Source organism: Dreissena polymorpha, chromosome 7 (assembly GCF_020536995.1).
Source record: "Dreissena polymorpha isolate Duluth1 chromosome 7, UMN_Dpol_1.0, whole genome shotgun sequence".
NCBI lineage: Eukaryota > Metazoa > Mollusca > Bivalvia > Myida > Dreissenidae > Dreissena > Dreissena polymorpha.
In genome coordinates this window covers 23,324,316-23,342,210 of record NC_068361.1, presented here as the reverse complement: position 1 = coordinate 23,342,210, position 17,895 = coordinate 23,324,316, and the positions used below count along the sequence as shown (strand labels likewise).

The window sequence follows — 17,895 nt, the reverse complement described above, 5'->3', positions numbered from 1 at the left end:
ACAACAAACTTCGTAAAATACATCTGATCCCTTGTGCTGAGATGTTCCTACGTTAGACGCCATTTTATTATTTCTTTATAAAACCACTTTCGATTTCCATATGTCTAAACCGCGTGCCGTGTTTACCTACTAAGTTACTATTAAAGGTGCCTTTTCACAGATTGTGGAATGTATTGAAGTTTGCTGTTAAATGCTTTAAATTGATAAATGTTAACATTGGATCTATTAGCTTCCGTTAAAAATAAAACAAGAATAAAATTAAAGAAATAACTAAATAGATAAAAGTAACCCTAAACTGGGCACGACACGAACCACTGAACCCTGGAGGAAAAGTCTATCGCCGAGACCACTTGGCCATTTGTGCTCAAAAAATCAGTGAGGTATTTTATACTTTATATAAGCAATCATCTAGGTATAAACACATATAACAACAACAACAGCAGAACTCTCTAAATTATTCAATCGTTTTGCGTTGCAACGCTTCAAAGTTTTCAGGTTTTTAAATCGTCGAAAGATGGATATAATGGGTATTTTAGAGCATGGTAAATGTTCAGTATTACTGTTTCCTCACAAATATCATAACTACAGCAAAAAACTGCGAATCTGAAACAATTTATGTTTATTTCGTCAATTTACAAAAATGTAAAATTGCTCCTTTAAGGGATAATTATATGTTTTACAGATTTGTAGGTCGGACTATTAGGCCAAATTGATATAGTTTGGTTTACGTATGGCTCATTCAAGGTTGAATACCAAATATATCCGATAGCATGACGAATATAAGAAATGTTCAAACTGCTCATTAAGTGAACTTCGACTGGTGATTTAAATTAACATGTTGGGCGGCATACATACGGAGCAAACGTTCGACTTTGTATTGGTATATAGGTGTGTGTCGCTTTAATCCTCCTTCAAGTCTTAATTTTTACTACACCACTGCATTGATATCTGCCTGATACAATGCTATATTTATATATATTTATATTAGTTTAATAGGAAGTTGCTTTATCATTCAATGTTTGGAGGTAGGTGATATAACTCGGAATAAACTATAAAGTCATCAATTTAGTAAACAATGGTATCATTTTGCACAAAGGGGTGGGGGGTATAACAAAACAAACAATTTGGTACCTAGATGTAACACATTTTAGACACAAAAGGGTTTCCGAACGTTCCTGCCCCCCCCCCCCAAGACGTTTCCTACCCCAGACGTTTCCCCCCAAGACGTTTCCTCCCCAGACGTTCTCCCCCCCCCATTTTAGTATTAGTGCAGAAGCCCCCCCCCCAATAAATTTAAAATTGTTTGGTTGAAGTATAATCTTGATTTATTACCAAATTGATTATTTTGTTTATGAAGTCTTTAATTAATTAATTTTATCTATGAAGCAGCTTGTTCGTGTTTTTTTTGGTTCTAGAGTGTGTGTTTTTTAGTTTAACTGTGTAAGGAATGCATGTAAATCATTAGAAAGTGCATGTTGGTGTACTAGTGGAATACATGGAATATTCTCAAAATCTGACTGATATCTTATACATGTTGCTCATTTGGGAGCACAAATGCAACCAAGAATAATGTGTCATTCAGACCCATTGTGAATACACAATTAACACCTTATTTCACTTTGAGTAAACCTGGGCAGGGATGTCGAACTGTAGTTGTTTGTTGTTTTAAATCCAATTAAATATGGTCAATTGGTGAATTGAAAAATGGTTAAATCACATTTATATTAATTTCAAAACTGTTATGACAACATCCTACATAATGGTCATGAAGATATATGAACGATTCATTTGTAATAACAAATGAAAAAGATGTCGAAAGTGTAACATATATTTTGAATCCGCCCCTGTTAAATACAACATATGCATCTATGACTACCATATATAAAACTATTAATTCAGTCAATTCAAATAAATATATTTATTAAAATTAATAATTAAAACTATTTTCAATGTTTTTTGTATGATAATGTGCTAATCTCATCTTATGAATGACTATCTCCCTACAAAGATGTCACCTAATCTCATCAATGCTGATTAAAGGGCCTGTATATTGCACCTCAAGTACCCGTTATGCAATAGCTGTTATCTGGTATAATACACTTGCTAATCTAATCAACGCTTGTATATTGCACCATAAGTGCCTGATTATCTTGTATAATGGTAAATATGCCAATATCACCAATATGCTCCTGGACACAACAGTGCTATATTTGACATTCGAAAAAGTATTTTTGTCAAGATACAAAGGGCCGTTATTAACAGATGGCGTACAATGAGTACATCCTCTTATCCAAATGTATACTCATACCAAGTTTCAATGAAATCCGCCAAAGCAATTCCAAGATATGACTCCGGACACACTAAAAAAGCATTTTTTCAGATACAAAGGGCAATAACTCGGTTATTAACAGATGGTGTACAATGCCATTTGGCGTGCATCATCCTCTCATCCATATATATATACTCATACCAAGTTTCAATGAAATCCGCCAAAGCACTTCCAGGATTAGGCCCCGGACAGACGGACGAACGGACAACGCCAAAACAATATCCCTCCGCCTGTGGCGGGGGATAATAATGGTTACGACAAATCAATCTTGTGTTACGTACCACGGAGCGTATATTGACATCTAGAGTCCGTGGAAGTACTAAGTAGGTCATGGTAACGATATAACTATCTCATGTGAACGAGATAACCCACACATGTTTATAACGGAATGCATCAAAATCTGTTTGATGCAGTTTGTAAAGCATTTCAAGCCGCGACTCTGTAGTATACAATTATGTAAGACCCCCTTGCATCAGCCAGTTTGAAGCATGTGTCAAACAACAGGTCTCTGATTCTATTCATCACCATTTAACTTTGAGCAGAAGGCTTTTTGTGCATTTGTGGACATCTGAGGAGTTTTGAGACAAATTTAAAATGTGGGGAGGGCCCGGTTTAGATACATAACCTACCGACACGTGTTTAGCTTTCTGCGTGACATCATTGTTTTACATATGCGGACAGTCGGCACCCTTTACATTTGTCGACCCGGACAATCGGCACCCGATTTAATTGTATACCCGGACAAACGAAACCCGATTTAATTGTATACCCGGACAAACGACACCCGATTAAATGCTATCGATACAGCCGTCAGCACCTTGTTGAACTCATTCGTCTAATCCGCTAATTGCTTTGGTGAAAGAGATGATTAATAAATCGGATTTAGTGTTCGTGTGTCGTATGATTAGATATCGTTGCAGGAAATTAAAATGATCCGTTGTCAAACGAAAGTATGGTTGACATTTAATGCATTATTATTCTCTTTACGCGATATTGTGTTAGTATGTTGATGCTGCATTAAAAAATATAAGTGTATTTTAAGTGAAAACACCAAAAATAAACAACGAGTGCTCACGCTGATGCCAGACATTTACGACAATGGCGAGTATTTTATTAACTGGCTATTATTTCTTGTTACAGCATGAAAGAAAACTTTTAACTCAATATTTCATTATCTAAAGTAATCATAAATCATGGGACCACTGGGGTGTGGCAAGTTTTTGTCTCAGGGACATTATTTGAAGAAACTTAGTAAAGGACTACTAAATTTTAGCCCTGACCCTTGAGGTTTGAGAGATGAAGAATTTTGTAGTTTCCACTGTGTGTTCATTTGGAATACAAGTTACCCCAGTGCAGAGCCAATTTTGACCGCAGGGGTATAACTTGAAAAACGTTGTAAAGCATCATCGTATGATTTTAAATATTGAAGCCCTCACTCTTTTGGTTTTTATAGATTTGCACAGTGTTCATGTTTTAAATAAATATTTTTGATCATGCGACCTACATATGAAAAGGACTGGAACGATTTTAACAAATTAAAAAGAGATGCATCAGAGGATCACACCTGTCAAGTAATTGTTTAATCTTACAACTGATCAAAGGGAGAAGTCGTTAACAGAAAAAGTGTACACATGCACCTCAAATACTAAAGTACGATGGACATCACGGTATCCCAAAAGTTCTACATGAGCACCTTTTGTTTGGTGAGCTAAAGAAAATAGTTACACGAATCAATATTAAAGAGTTTATTAAATGCATTGTACTACTTCTGACTGCATCAATTTCATGGTCTATATTTCCGATTAGGCAAAAACTCAAATGCATGAAGTGCTAAAGAACACGCTTTATTAAATGGTGTTTATTTGTTATTTACTTACTTAAACCTTGATCCGACCCAACCCGAAAATACTCAGATTTTTTTTTAAATTTCAATCCGCTGACCCAACCTGAAGTCACTGTTTGACATCTTTGGGCCATAGTTCCCATTATAGTTTGTATAACATATCGAGGCTGTGTGAACAAAGTAGGATTGAATGGAGAAGGGTCAGCGAAGGCATCTAATTCAACAAAAAGACTCAAATAAACCATAAAATATCTGTTGTTTTATTGGTCTAATTTCATGTCAAAATCAATTCACACTTTAATATACATTTCAAAACGCAGCTACAATATACGACCATGTCAATATCAGACTGGACCATCACGCAAACAGCAGGAGAAAAAGTCATAACATGATTAGGCTGAAAATATACACACAGATGAATACAGATTAAGTCTTTAATAGACAGAGATATTTGCCTCCATTTGTGTCGAACAATTATTAAACATAATCACAGAATGACCATGTTCACATTTGGTGACGTAATAACACCATGCTATCATACCACGCCTACGTTAATTGGTCCATGTCATAATAAACACCAAACAATACATTCATCTGATGACATAATAACTACCCTACTCAACTCGTGAACTTGTGATGTCATGAACACTGCAAGGAGTTGTAATGGATTGTTTATATAGAGGATATTTGTTGGATTTGTTCAAATATTGATTTAAATTCACGAGTGATCATAGAATTTTTTTCTTTCTTTGATGACTAGTGAATTAAAATCGATATTCAATCAACCAAATTCAACAAATTTTCATCTTATTTTATGATTTAAAATGATAATTTCTGTATTTTGCTGAAATAATGACGTCTTAACGTCATGAAACCACGTCATCTCACAGTTTAACATGTGACAGGCCAATCAGATAAAAATATTTTTTCAAAGATTATCTCACAGAACAACAGTGAAATTTTCATGATTAATTTCACTGTTTGAACCAGTGAATTATCAATTTTAATTCACTGACATTTCTCTATAAACCAATGGAAAGCATCAAATGAGATTTCAGTATTTGTTATCACATACCATGATAATTTACATCTTCAGTGACACTTTCAAAAATATGACGTGGTCTTAATAGGTGTGTTGACATATTGATACCTGCTTTACATAAGAGATGCCCATGAGGTTGTTGCACCATAATCATAACTTAACTTGATAATGTCCAGATGAAATTTAGACTAACATCCCCCCCCCACACACACACACCTCCCAATATTGCTTTGACACAGCGGTAGATGTTTGACCATTTTATCAAGCAAAAAAATGCTGCTTTACATAATACATTTTATGCAAATAGAAAGAACAAGAGCTGTCACCATAGGATGACTTATGCCCCCTATAAACGCTTGACAGAAGTTATGAGCTTTTTTCGAAAGCTAAACGCAGATTTCGAAAACTAAACGCGGACCCTATGTTCAAAGTCAAGGTCACAGGGGTCAAAATTTGTGTGCGTATGGAAAGGCCTTGTCTATATAGTATATACACATGCATACCAAATATGAAGGTTTAATCTCAAGGGACATAGAAGTTATGAGCATTGTTCGAAACCTAAACGCAGATTTCGAAACCTAAACGCGGACCCTAAGTTCAAGGTCAAGATCACAGGGGTTAAACAATTTGTGCGTATGGAAAGGCCTTGTCCATATTAACATGCATACCACATATGAAGGTTATATACCAAGGGACATAGAAGTTATGAGCATTTTTTCGAAACCTAAACGCAAATTTGAAACCAAAACGCGGACCCTAAGTTCAAGGTCAAGGTCACAGGGGTAAATTTTTTTTGTGCATATGGAAAGGCCTTGTCCATATACACATGCATACCAAATATGAAGGTTATATCTCAAGGGACATGAGCATTTTTGGAAACCTAAACACAAAGTGTGACAGATAGACGGACAGACAGACAGGCAGACAGACAGTCAGACGGACAGTCTGATCACTATATGCCCCCTTTTCTTCGAAAGGGGGCATATTAGGTTCAATGGACAGAATGGCCACCTGTTGGGAAACAAAATTGTCCACTACTACTCCTTTACTCCTTATGAAAATGGTGTCCAGCAACAATTAAAGTAGTTAAACATACAAGAAATTCAAACATACCTAGACAACCCAACCAACCACTTGATGACTTCAGACAGTGATGTTTTTGGAATAATTTGATATAAAATTCCCTTTACATTACGCTCAATACGACGCGCGACAAATCAGTCGACAGACAAGATTTTCTGCGATTTTTTTTGTTGCTAAAACCCAGCGCGATATGCGACACTCAAATATTGATTGTCGCATGATTGTCGCGCGTCGTATTGAGCGTCGAGAGAATGTCGCGAGAATGTCGTGTGTCGACACTCAACAAGACCCTATCCGGATTCCGTAATGTGATAAAAAAAGATCTGACTCTCGTTGACATATCATACCATATTTTTACTAAACTCGTCCAGGAAATTCGTTAGTAAGCTCGACAAAGGCTCGCTTACTAACAAAATTTCTGAACTCGTTTAATAAAATATGATATGATATGACAACTCGTGCCAGATCCTATATTTATTCATGTAAAGCTTTGCTAGGACGGCCGCCGATTTGAAATGTTTCATCCAACACAATAACAGGATGAGTCTGCGATATTTGTGTTACTTCGTTGTCTTATTTACAGATTTTTAAATTGTGGAAGCTGTGATAAAATATCTAAAGTTTTATTTTTTAAGTCTTTAAGCAAGTCTATTACATTATTAAATGCACGAGGATACAAAAACTTGGCACTACAAAAGGCCGTGCAAAGTTAATCATGAGCTTGATTATGATTCTGTAAATGACAGTGCGTTGACGATTACGATTTATTTATATGACAAAGACACGATTTTACGATAGTTTCGATAATATATTATAATATAATTTATTACGATAAATTTCGCATTAAAACTATCCTGCTGTCCCGTTATCGTCATCGTACTGTCCGTGAGTCAATCGTGATGCATCTCCGGAACCTCCGTACGATACGCAATACATCGTTATCTGATCTTACAAAGCTCATGAGTCCATGTAGTTGAGTTATTATTATCCAACGATATAAGCAGAGACAAGTGTGTCATCTTGGTTACGTCAAATCTAAGTTGAGTTGATAAGTAATTATATATCCCCTCAATGGTTAGAGTCCTCTTTGTGTATATGGCGCCCTATTACATTTACCAATACCTGTGTAAGCCATTTGTTTACATCGCTTGCCTGCATGATGGGAAGAACTGTGAGTGAGTTTTGACGTCAGTAAATCAGTTTAATGTATATGTGATGTGCCGGTATACGCTTCGTAGCAACACCGACATTCGTAAATCCGGACCAGAAAAATATACAGTTAAAAGTAAATGCTTGGTAATCATAATACATGCAATTACTTTATTGGAAACACAGTCCAAAATATAACTTGGGGTAGGTATACAGGCCAAAAAAAGCTTGCGAGTATAAGGATGCATAAAGTAATACGATCAGGCAGAAAAGAATTATTAGTTCAATGAACGAATACAAACATGTATTATTTAGACCATATATAAGCAAATAGAAAATTCCAGTAGCAAATTAGAAAAAAAAGAAACACAAACTTTTAACATAGTGTTTAAACGACAATTAACATAAAACAATCGCATATAATATTGTATACACACAGCAACTCTAAATGTACATCATTTTAAACAAAAGAATAACTAAGATAAATTAAATAAACCCAAAACATTCATGCTTCTAAAATAATAACAAACAATGCTTGTCAGAATAGACGCAACAGAACAAATGAGCCGTGCTCTGTAAAAAGAGCGTTGAATTCATGTGTGTAAAGTATCGTCCCAGATTAAACCTGTGCAGTCGGCACAGGCTAATCAGTGACGACACTTTCCGCCCGAATGATATTGTTTGTGTAAAGAAAGTCTTTTCTTAGGTAAAACCAAGGTAAGGCGGAAAGTGTCACTTAACGCAAATGCGTTAAACCCCCTTTTCACAGAGCGCAGTTCATATAATTATATTAATCTAAGGCGCTTAGAGTGGTACCAATGCCTGATTTTGAAGCGTTATAGGCTAACATATAAACATTTACCAACTGAACAATATCTGATATTGTGTTTCAATAAAACAGACACCTTTGTATCAAGCCGATATCAACGCAGGTGTGATAAATTATATATAGTGGTATGATAAAGAGATAAAGAGGCGCAGTCAATACATAGAGGTACGACATATTACTCGAAATCAAATGCAAAGTATTCAATTTCGGCAGAAATGAAACAGATTCAACAAGTCAAACAAATTGATACAAAGATGTAGTACATTAAATACACAAACATCATCAAAACTGCTCAAACTTATTTTACAAATATTTCCCGCAAGAGGTGCAGAGCGGTAGCGTTTTTTTACTAATTCGTTCAAAATGGCGCCGTATAGTTATGATAAACAAAAAATAGGTTACTTATCGTTATGTTAAATATCAGGCTCGACACGAATAAAAACTGGCTCGGCAAGCCTCGTCATTTATTTATTATTAGCCTCTTTACCTGTTATTCTCTTTTTTATACTTGATAAGTTTTTTTTTATTACGTATACAGGAAGTTGTTATATGAGTCAATGCTTCGACGCAGGGCATATTACTACTTAATAACACAAACAATTTGATACCAATTTGTTATATATAGTAGACACAAAATGCAACACACAGATTAAAAAAATAACCGAAAGTGCTCATGACGTCTTGGTAAACAAATCAAACGTCATAAACATATTCATGTTATTGTTGTTGTTTTTTAAATTCAGCTTGTTTATATTTCATGATTTCTTTAAAAATCCTTACTTGAATTAATAATAAACATAAAAAAGGCACGGCACGTATAAAACAACCACTCGGCAAGTCCGCCTTTCACTTTTTTCTCTTCGCCTTAATACCTAATAGATTACACAACTGCATGGCAGTAACCTGTTATTCTCTATTTACTGATCTATACCCAGATACAAATTCAGGCAGTTTATCAAGTGAAATGTGTTCATGTGCATTACACTTAAAGAATAGATGCAATGACACGTTGAAGTGTTTTTGTCTAGAAACAAGGTAGATAGCTCAAGACTTGGTTTGATGCAAAGTGTAAAGAACAATTGACAAAATTCTGCAGGTGAATCACACTATTCTTGACATAATTTTCACATTCCTTCAGAAATGGTAGTATTGTTTCACATTATCAATTTATCAAGATATACCAGAAATATTAACGTGCATTCAATTATAGTCGCTAAAAATAAACTACTCGGTAGATATAAATTGAATTTTTATTATGTAATCCCTGCTTACAATGACTGACCAACAATGGGTAGGATGATGTTATTCATTCAGCTTTTAAATACGTTCCAATTCTCATTAACTATATTGTCTATCCATTCGGAACAAAAACAAAAGAGGGACTCTAAACGGTGATTTTAATTTATGAAATACAAAAACTACAACATTTGAAAGATAGAAGTTCCTTAAGGCTTTGACTTCGTGATTAGTACAAATTCTAACAACAATACACTATCTTTATATGATATAACGACGAGAACCGGATATAATACAATACAATTGTGAATGAGCACCACGTCATAATCATTCATAATCTTATTGCTCTAAATATTCCGTATGCAATTGCTCTTTATTTCACAGCTACTAGCAAAAATCAATATTATTTACATATTCACTCAAAATCATTACTAACAAGACTTTTTTGTTCAATTTTCAAATGTTTTTGCAGATAAAATATATTATGGAGTCAAATATCTCAAACAGGATATAGTCAACAAAGTCTACACAGCGAAGGCAGAATAGCGATTTTCTAATAATGGCCCTTGTGCGCTCATCTGAGTTCAAGGATTTGACCAAGTGATCTAGTTTTTGACCACACCTGACCCAGATTCAAACCTTACCTATATATTGTCATATAAACATTTTGTCCTGGTTTCATCAAAATTGAGTCGTATACTGGGCCTTTAGATTAGTTACACGGTTTTTCAAAGATTTGACCTGGTGACCAAGGTTTTGGAAGCAAGGGACCCAGATTCAATCTTGGCCTCGACAATGTCAGGATTACAATTGCGGCAAAGTTTTATCATGAATGAGTTATAAATGTGGCCTTAAAGTGGTAACAATTGTGTCTTTTTTTAAACATTTAACATAGTCACCTATTTTTACGCTAACGTGACTCAGATTTATTCATTGTCCAGATAAATATGCTAACCAAGTTTAATCAAGATCGGATAAAACATGTTACCTCTAGAATGTTAATGAGCTTACACTTGATGACACACAAAGCACAATACACGCTGAAAGAAAAAGGGCGTAGGGTGATTACAATAGCTTGCATCGACCACTTCATGCTTAGGTGAGCTAACTATAATGAATGAGATTATTTCCATGTTTTAATCAGGTCTAATTGTAGCTAATCTGACTGTCATGACTATAACGGACACATTTTAAATGACGATATGAAATTAAATCTGAATAAAAGTCTAAAAAACTTTAATACATACAAAAACAAACATGCACTTCAAAACCAAAATTCAATGCTATTAATAAAATCGCAACCGTTTACCGAAAGTAAATTACATGCACTACGTAAATTCCGTTCATGTAAAATTGTACAAAAAAGGAAAATAATAAAACGGTTGACTTTAATTATAAATATACAATTTGAAATAGAAATTCGGTTAATAAACGAATAATAGTATAAATTACCTAATGCTGTAATTACTTTCTTTATTTGCTTTTTTGTAAATTAAAAAGTTGGAACTGTTTTTGTTTTGAACTCATTGATGTTGTTGTGGCTCCAAATTCCAACTATTAGTCTTTTTGTTTCTTCATTAAAGTAGACGGATGCAGGTTTTGCAAAGTCAACAGAGATGGTATTGAGGATTGTCTTGCCGACTGAATCCACTTGACTTATGGAGTTGTTACCAAAGACGAAAACCTGCCCTGTGGCTGCCACATGTATGTTAGCTGTAAGCCAGCCATGTTTGAATGCAGGATCCTGGAATGTAGCTGTGATTGTTCCATCCCTGGTCAGCGTGCGTAGAATGCCATTCATGACGTCTGTTACATAGATCCTCTTCTCATCCGGACTCACCCCAACACCTACAACTAAATGAGGAATACATCTTACACAATCTGGCACGAAATCTTGAATATTAGTATTTCTATCTTAATATTATTAGCGTAAGCTCACTTATTCTCATATCAAAAGTTAGCAAACAGTGATCGTTCAAATGTATAACCTTTAAATGGAAAATATTTATTTAAACAACTAAATCAACTTTAAAAGAGTATTACGACTTTATAACATTAAAGACTTAAGCCAGTTAATCTTAAAAAAATATAAGCAATTTTGAAAATTTGGGACCGCATGTGATGCTTAGTGTGTTAAGCTTCTTTTGTTGCAAACAACATTATTAGTACATAACTCAATAATGTCACGATTGAAATACTTTGATAATTGAAATACCTGTCAAACAATTGTAATTGATCGAAGATTACGTTTCGGAACAGGACTAGAGTGCATGATTTCAATTAACGTCAATGTAACCCTTATAGAACATTAAAGTCGGTCCTTCACCATGAGCCTGCCCTATGTAATTAACAGCCGTATTGATACAATCTATGCTCAGATCTAATCTTTATCAAGTTCATGCATATGTAAACACAAAGTGCAAAGCATCCCTGAAAAAAACGAAAATAATAATGTACTCATATATCACCTCGGTCTGGTCCACTACTATCTTCGTATAACTTCTTAACTAACCGTCCGTCCATTGTGTATTCGTACAACGCAGCACCGGAAGTCACAAACACTTCTGCATCGACATGCGCAATTCCATAACAGAAATGATTCATTTTTAGAACCTGTTTGCGTATAATCTTTCCGCCATCTACCCGTAAGAAATGAATCCCGTTAAAACTAGCGGCTTTAGGTTTGCTAACAGTCACCGCCATTTCGAAGGAGGAAATGCTACACATGGACGTCGGATAAGTAGGAATCTTAACTTGATCAATCACCTTGTACGCCTGATTTAGGAGTTTCACACAATTATTGTTCCAGTCAGCAATGACGAGATCCCCGTTGGAAGTCGTACATATACCCGTTATCGAACATGCGTTTTTATCAGTAGCTGTTAGAACATTATATTCTGACTTGTCCTCGATGCTGACAATCTTGTTTGGATCAACGTTATGTTGTGGCTCGCCTATGATGATTTTCCCAAGATCAGTGCAGTCTGCATGACATTGAATCAATTCACGGTTAGGCTGGAATTTAATATCAGTTCCATCATTCTTGATCATGCTTTTTAGGAGTGAATCTGCTGCAGCAGTTTGATCAATACATTTTCTTAACGTAATAAACGTTCGTTCAGGTAGAATATTGTCTTTGAGCTTAGCGCCATATATCTTTAACTTTGAAATACATTCTAAGCATCGCGTGGTGTCATCTTCAATGGAATTATTTAAGCGCTCGTGAATTGATTGCAATTCTCTTATGGTGTTTTGCTGAAGTCGGTCAAGATTCTCGTTGATCTGTCGACGTTCATCAAGTATTTCTTCACAAATTTGTTCGTAAGAAGCTTTAAGTGATTTTATGTTATCTTTTCCTCTGTCCACCATATCCTTTAAACGCTTCTGCGACTTTTCTATTCCTTTCGTCACTTGAACAAGGGGTATACGTTGTGAGTTTGATTTGGCCTGTTCAGCCAATGTAAACACCTTACTGCATTGCCTGAAATGCAAATGTGCGTATAACGGAACATATGGGTGTAGATTATTCTGATTATTCTATGTCGAGTCTTACGTCATGCTGATAATGTTGATGTTAATTAATGGCGATAATGGTGATGATGAAGATGTTGGTGGTGATGATTGTTGAACATGATGATAAGGGCGATGGAGAAGATGTTGTTTTTTTTAAAATAACAATAATGATAAAAATAAATATTTAAATACTAACAACAATAATGATATTGATGATATAATAATGATAATAATACTTATACTATTAATAACAAAGACTGTTTGTAAAACATGCATGCCCCCATATGGGTTGTCCGTTGTAGTGGCAGCCATTGTGTGAATACGTTTTATGTTACTGTGACCTTGACCTTTGACCTAGTGACCTCAAAATCAATAGGGGTCATCTGCGAGTCTTTATGAATGTACCTATGAAGTGTCATGATCCTAGGCAAAAGCCTTCTTGAGTTATCATCCGGAAACAATTTTACTGTTTCGGGTCACCGTGACCTTGACCTTTGACCTAGTGACCTCAAAATCAATATGGGTCATCTGCGAGTCATGATCAATGTACCTATGAAGTTTCATGATCCTAGGCGTAAGCGTTCTTGAGTTATCATCCGGAAACCATTTAACTATTTCGGGTCACCGTGACCTTGACCTTTAACCTAGTGACCTCAAAATCTCTAGGGTTCATTTTCAAATCATGATCAATCTACCCATGAAGTTTCATGATCCTAGGCGTATGCGTTCTTGAGTTATCATCTGAAACCCATTTTACTATTTCGGGTCACCGTGACCTTGACCATTGACCTAGTGACCTCAAAACCAATAGGGGTCATTTGCGAGTCATGATCAATCTACCCATGAAGTTTCATGATCCTAGGCGTATGCGTTCTTGAGTTATCATCCGAAAACCATTTTACTCTTTCGGTTCACCGTGACCTTGACCTTTGATCTAGTGACCTCAAATTCAATAGGGGTCATCTGCGAGTCATCATCCATCTACCTATGAAGTTTCATAATCCTAGGAGTATGCGTTCTTGAGTTATGATCCGAAAATCATTTTACTATTTCGGGTCACCGTGACCTTGACCTTTGACCTTGTGACCTCAAAATCAATAGGGGTCATCTGCAAGAAATGATCAATATACCTGTATCAATGTATGAAGTTTCATGATCCTAGGCCCAAGCGTTCTTGAGTTATCATCCGGAAACCACCTGATGGAGGGACCGACAGACCTACCGACAGACCGACCGACAGACCGACCGACTGACATGTGCAAATCAATATACCCCCTCTTCTTCGAAGGGGGGCATAATAATAGAAATGATAATCATAATAGTGACCTCAAAATCAATAGGGGTCATCTGCAAGTAATGATCAATGTACCTGTATCAATGTGTGAAGTTTCATGATCCTAGGCCCAAGCGTTCTTGAGTTATCATCCGGAAACCACCTGGTGGACAGACCTACCGACAGACCGACCGACATGTGCAAAGCAATATACCCCCTCTTCTTCAAAGGGGGCATAATAATAGAAATGATAATCATAATAGCATATAATTATAGTAATTATTGTTATTATTAATATAACAATTTTATCATTATTAGTAGTAGTATTTTTGAAATTACAGTCGTTTTTTTTCATTATTTTGGGAATGGGGCTTTTCCCTTACTACACTTTAAAATTTAGAAGAAAAGTGATTCAAATATTATATTTACTAAAGTTCAATTTATAACGCTGGATTTACATTAAATTAATGGTGGTGGTGGTGGTGGTGGTGGTGGTGGTGGTGGTGGTGGTGGTGATAGAATATATAGATATATATACACACACACACACACACACACACACACACGTGAAACAGGTATGATTTGTACTTGGTAATACTGTAATACAGTAATACTGAACATTTACCATGGTCTAATATAGCCATTATATGCATCTTTTGACGATTTTAAAACCTAAAAATTATAAAGCGTTGCAACGCGAAACGATTGAATAATTTGGAGAGTTCTGTTTTTGTCGTTAAATTCTCTGAAACTACGAAGATTGCTTATATAAGGTATAAAATACGTCATGTAAGTGTACTCGGCGGAATAGCTCAGTAGGCTAAAGCGTTTTTACTTCAGGACTCTGGCAGGACTCCAGGGGTCACTTGTTCGAAACCTGGTCCGGGCAATGTTCTTTTCCTTTTTTTAATTTTATTCTTGATTTTTACTGGAGCTTTTACGATCCAATGTTTACATTTATCGATATAAAGCATTTAATGAATAAGTTAAAAAATGCCAAAATCTGTGAAAAGGCACCTTTAACATAAATTTATATCAATACTCACTGACCTGTGTTTTAGGAGGAGACATAATTGACATAGCAACTGTTCATGATCTTCACAGAACATCGTTAGTTTCTCAGTCGTGTGCTGCTCACATAACTCTATAGTATCGCCCACTTTGTTCGCAACATACCAGCTTTCACCGTCACATTTCGCTGACACCGCGTGATCCTTATGTAGCTTTTTGTGCATTTTCACACATTCGTCGCAGTATGTTTTAAAACATATTTTACAATGAAACAGTCCTTCATTATGTATCCCATCCTCTTCGCAAACAGAACAACAAACGTCGTAAAATACGTCTGATCCCTTTTGCTGCGAATTGTTCAAGTTAGACGCCATTTTGTTATTTCTTTACAAAACCACTTTCGATTTCCATATGTATAAACCGCGTGCCGTGTTTACCTACTAAGTTACTATTAAAGGTGCCTTTTCACAGATTTTGGCATGTATTGAAGTTTGCCATTAAATGCTTTATATTGATAAATGTTAAGATTGGGACTAAAAGCTCCAGTAAACAAAAAACAATAATAAAATTAAATAAATAAATAATCCTAAACTGGGCACGACACGAACCACTGAACCCTGGAGTAAAACTTTTACTCCAGGGTTCAGTGGTTCGTGTCTATCGCTGAGACCACTTGGCCATTCGTGCTCAAACAATCAGTGAGGTATTTTATACTTTCAATCGTTTTGCGTTGAAACGCTTTATAATTTTCAGGTTTTTAAATCGTGGAAAGATGGATTTAATGGATATTTGAGAGCATGGTAAATGTTCAGTATTACTTACAAATATCATAACTACAGCAAAAACATGCGATTCTGAAACAATTTATTTTTATTCCGTCAATTTACAAAAACGTGAAAATGCCCCTTTAAGTGATATTTATATGTTTTACAGATTCGCAGGTCGGACTATTAGGCCAAATTTAGTGTAGTTTGGTTTACGTATGGTTCATTCAAGGTTGAATACCAAATATATTCCATATAGCTGTACGAAAATAAAACATGTTCAAACTGCTCATAAAGCGAACTTCGACTAGTGATTTTAATTTACGGTTAAGACAGTATATATCTTGTAAGCAAACATTCTATGTGGACTTTTTATTGGTATATGTATAGGTGTGTGTCGCTTTCATCCTCCGTCAAGTATTAATTTGTATTAGACTATTTCTTTGATATCTGCCTAATATAATGCTACATGTACATATATTTTTATATTCGTTCAACAGGAAGTTGCCATATCATTCAATGTTTGGAGGTTAGTCATATTACTCGGCATGAACTATAAAGTCATCATTCTAGTAAACAGGGGTCAGATTTCGCCCTATTGGCGCAAAAAGGTACCTTGTGCCTTCTAATTTCAATTTCACATGGTACCATTTTCCACCCGGGGGGGGGGAGGATTTAAAAAAACAAACAATTTGGTTCCTAGATGTAACATATTTTAGACACAAAAGGCAATAAAACCCGCACAAAACTGATTCGACAAATATTAAGCTCATTATTAGCACGTCAAAAGTCACCCTATTATATTCATTCCCGTTAAAAATGCAGCGTCGTAGCGATTTTTGTTTTCATTATCCCTTTTAAAATGGAACGGAGAGGTATGGTTAACAAAATAACAGGTTACAGTTTTGTAACTTATCAGGCTCAGCACGAATTATTTATTTTAAGCCTGATTTATACAAACACTATTGGGCAGTTACCCGTTATTCTCTATATACAGTAATATAATACTCCACATGACAATCGAAGATTCTAATTGTTCTATTTACCGTCACTTTACCGTCGTGGTATCGACCTATCTATCAAATGTGAAGTACTACGTAGGTCATGTTAAAAACCTATCTATCTCATGTAAAGTACTACGTAGTTCATGGTAAGGGTTTAACAATCTTGTGGGTAGTACAAAGTCGATAATGGAAACGACAAACCAATCTTGTGTGAAGTACTAAGTAGATCTTGGTAACGATAACCTATCTCATGTGAACGAGATAACACACACGATTTCATAACGGAATGCATCCAATTTTTTTTGATGCAGTTTGTAAAGCATTGCTAACAGCGACTCTGAAATATACAATTATGTAAACCAACATTGCATCAGCCATTTTTAATCATGTGTTAAACAACATCATATATATCACCATTTAACTTTGAGCAGAAGGCTGTTTTGTGCATTTGTAGACATCTGAGGAGTCTTGAGACAAATGTAAAATGTGAGGGCCCGGTTTAAATACATAACCTACCGACACGTTTTTAGCTTTCTGCGTGACATCATTGTTTAAGCATGCCTTGTTACAGCATGAAAGAAAACTTCATACTTAATATTTCATTATCTAAAGCAATTATAAACAAGATAACTATTGATGCAAAGCATCAAAGGACGTCGGGAATTTCAGCGTAAAGGGCAATCAATGAAGTTACATGGAACGATTTTTTTCTACTGTAAATATTAATATATTGGCCGATTATCAAAATAGAAAAAGATACAGGTATAACCATTATCTATGATATTTTGTTATAACCCCCAAATGGGTGGCAGACTCCTC

General features: G+C 35.4%; 2 protein-coding genes across 5 annotated transcripts in view; both read right to left on the bottom strand.

Annotated features, from left to right (window-relative positions):
• The window catches only part of LOC127837033 (tripartite motif-containing protein 45-like), a 166,871-nt gene extending 151,166 nt beyond the window's left edge, over window positions 1-15,705 (bottom strand). For 2 of the 4 annotated variants that reach the window (XM_052363789.1, XM_052363787.1), the window contains exon 1: window positions 15,348-15,705. In XM_052363789.1, the coding sequence (XP_052219749.1) occupies window positions 15,348-15,682 (335 nt within the window). In that variant the 5' untranslated portion in view covers window positions 15,683-15,705. Of the gene's footprint in view, window positions 56-12,277; window positions 12,993-15,347 lie in introns of those variants that run through there. The other 2 variants (XM_052363786.1, XM_052363790.1) reach the window with 2 other exon arrangements.
• LOC127837034 (G-protein-signaling modulator 2-like) overlaps window positions 1-17,895 on the bottom strand; it is a 211,739-nt gene that overhangs the window by 134,407 nt on the left and 59,437 nt on the right. The gene's annotated exons all lie outside the window — the stretch shown is intronic.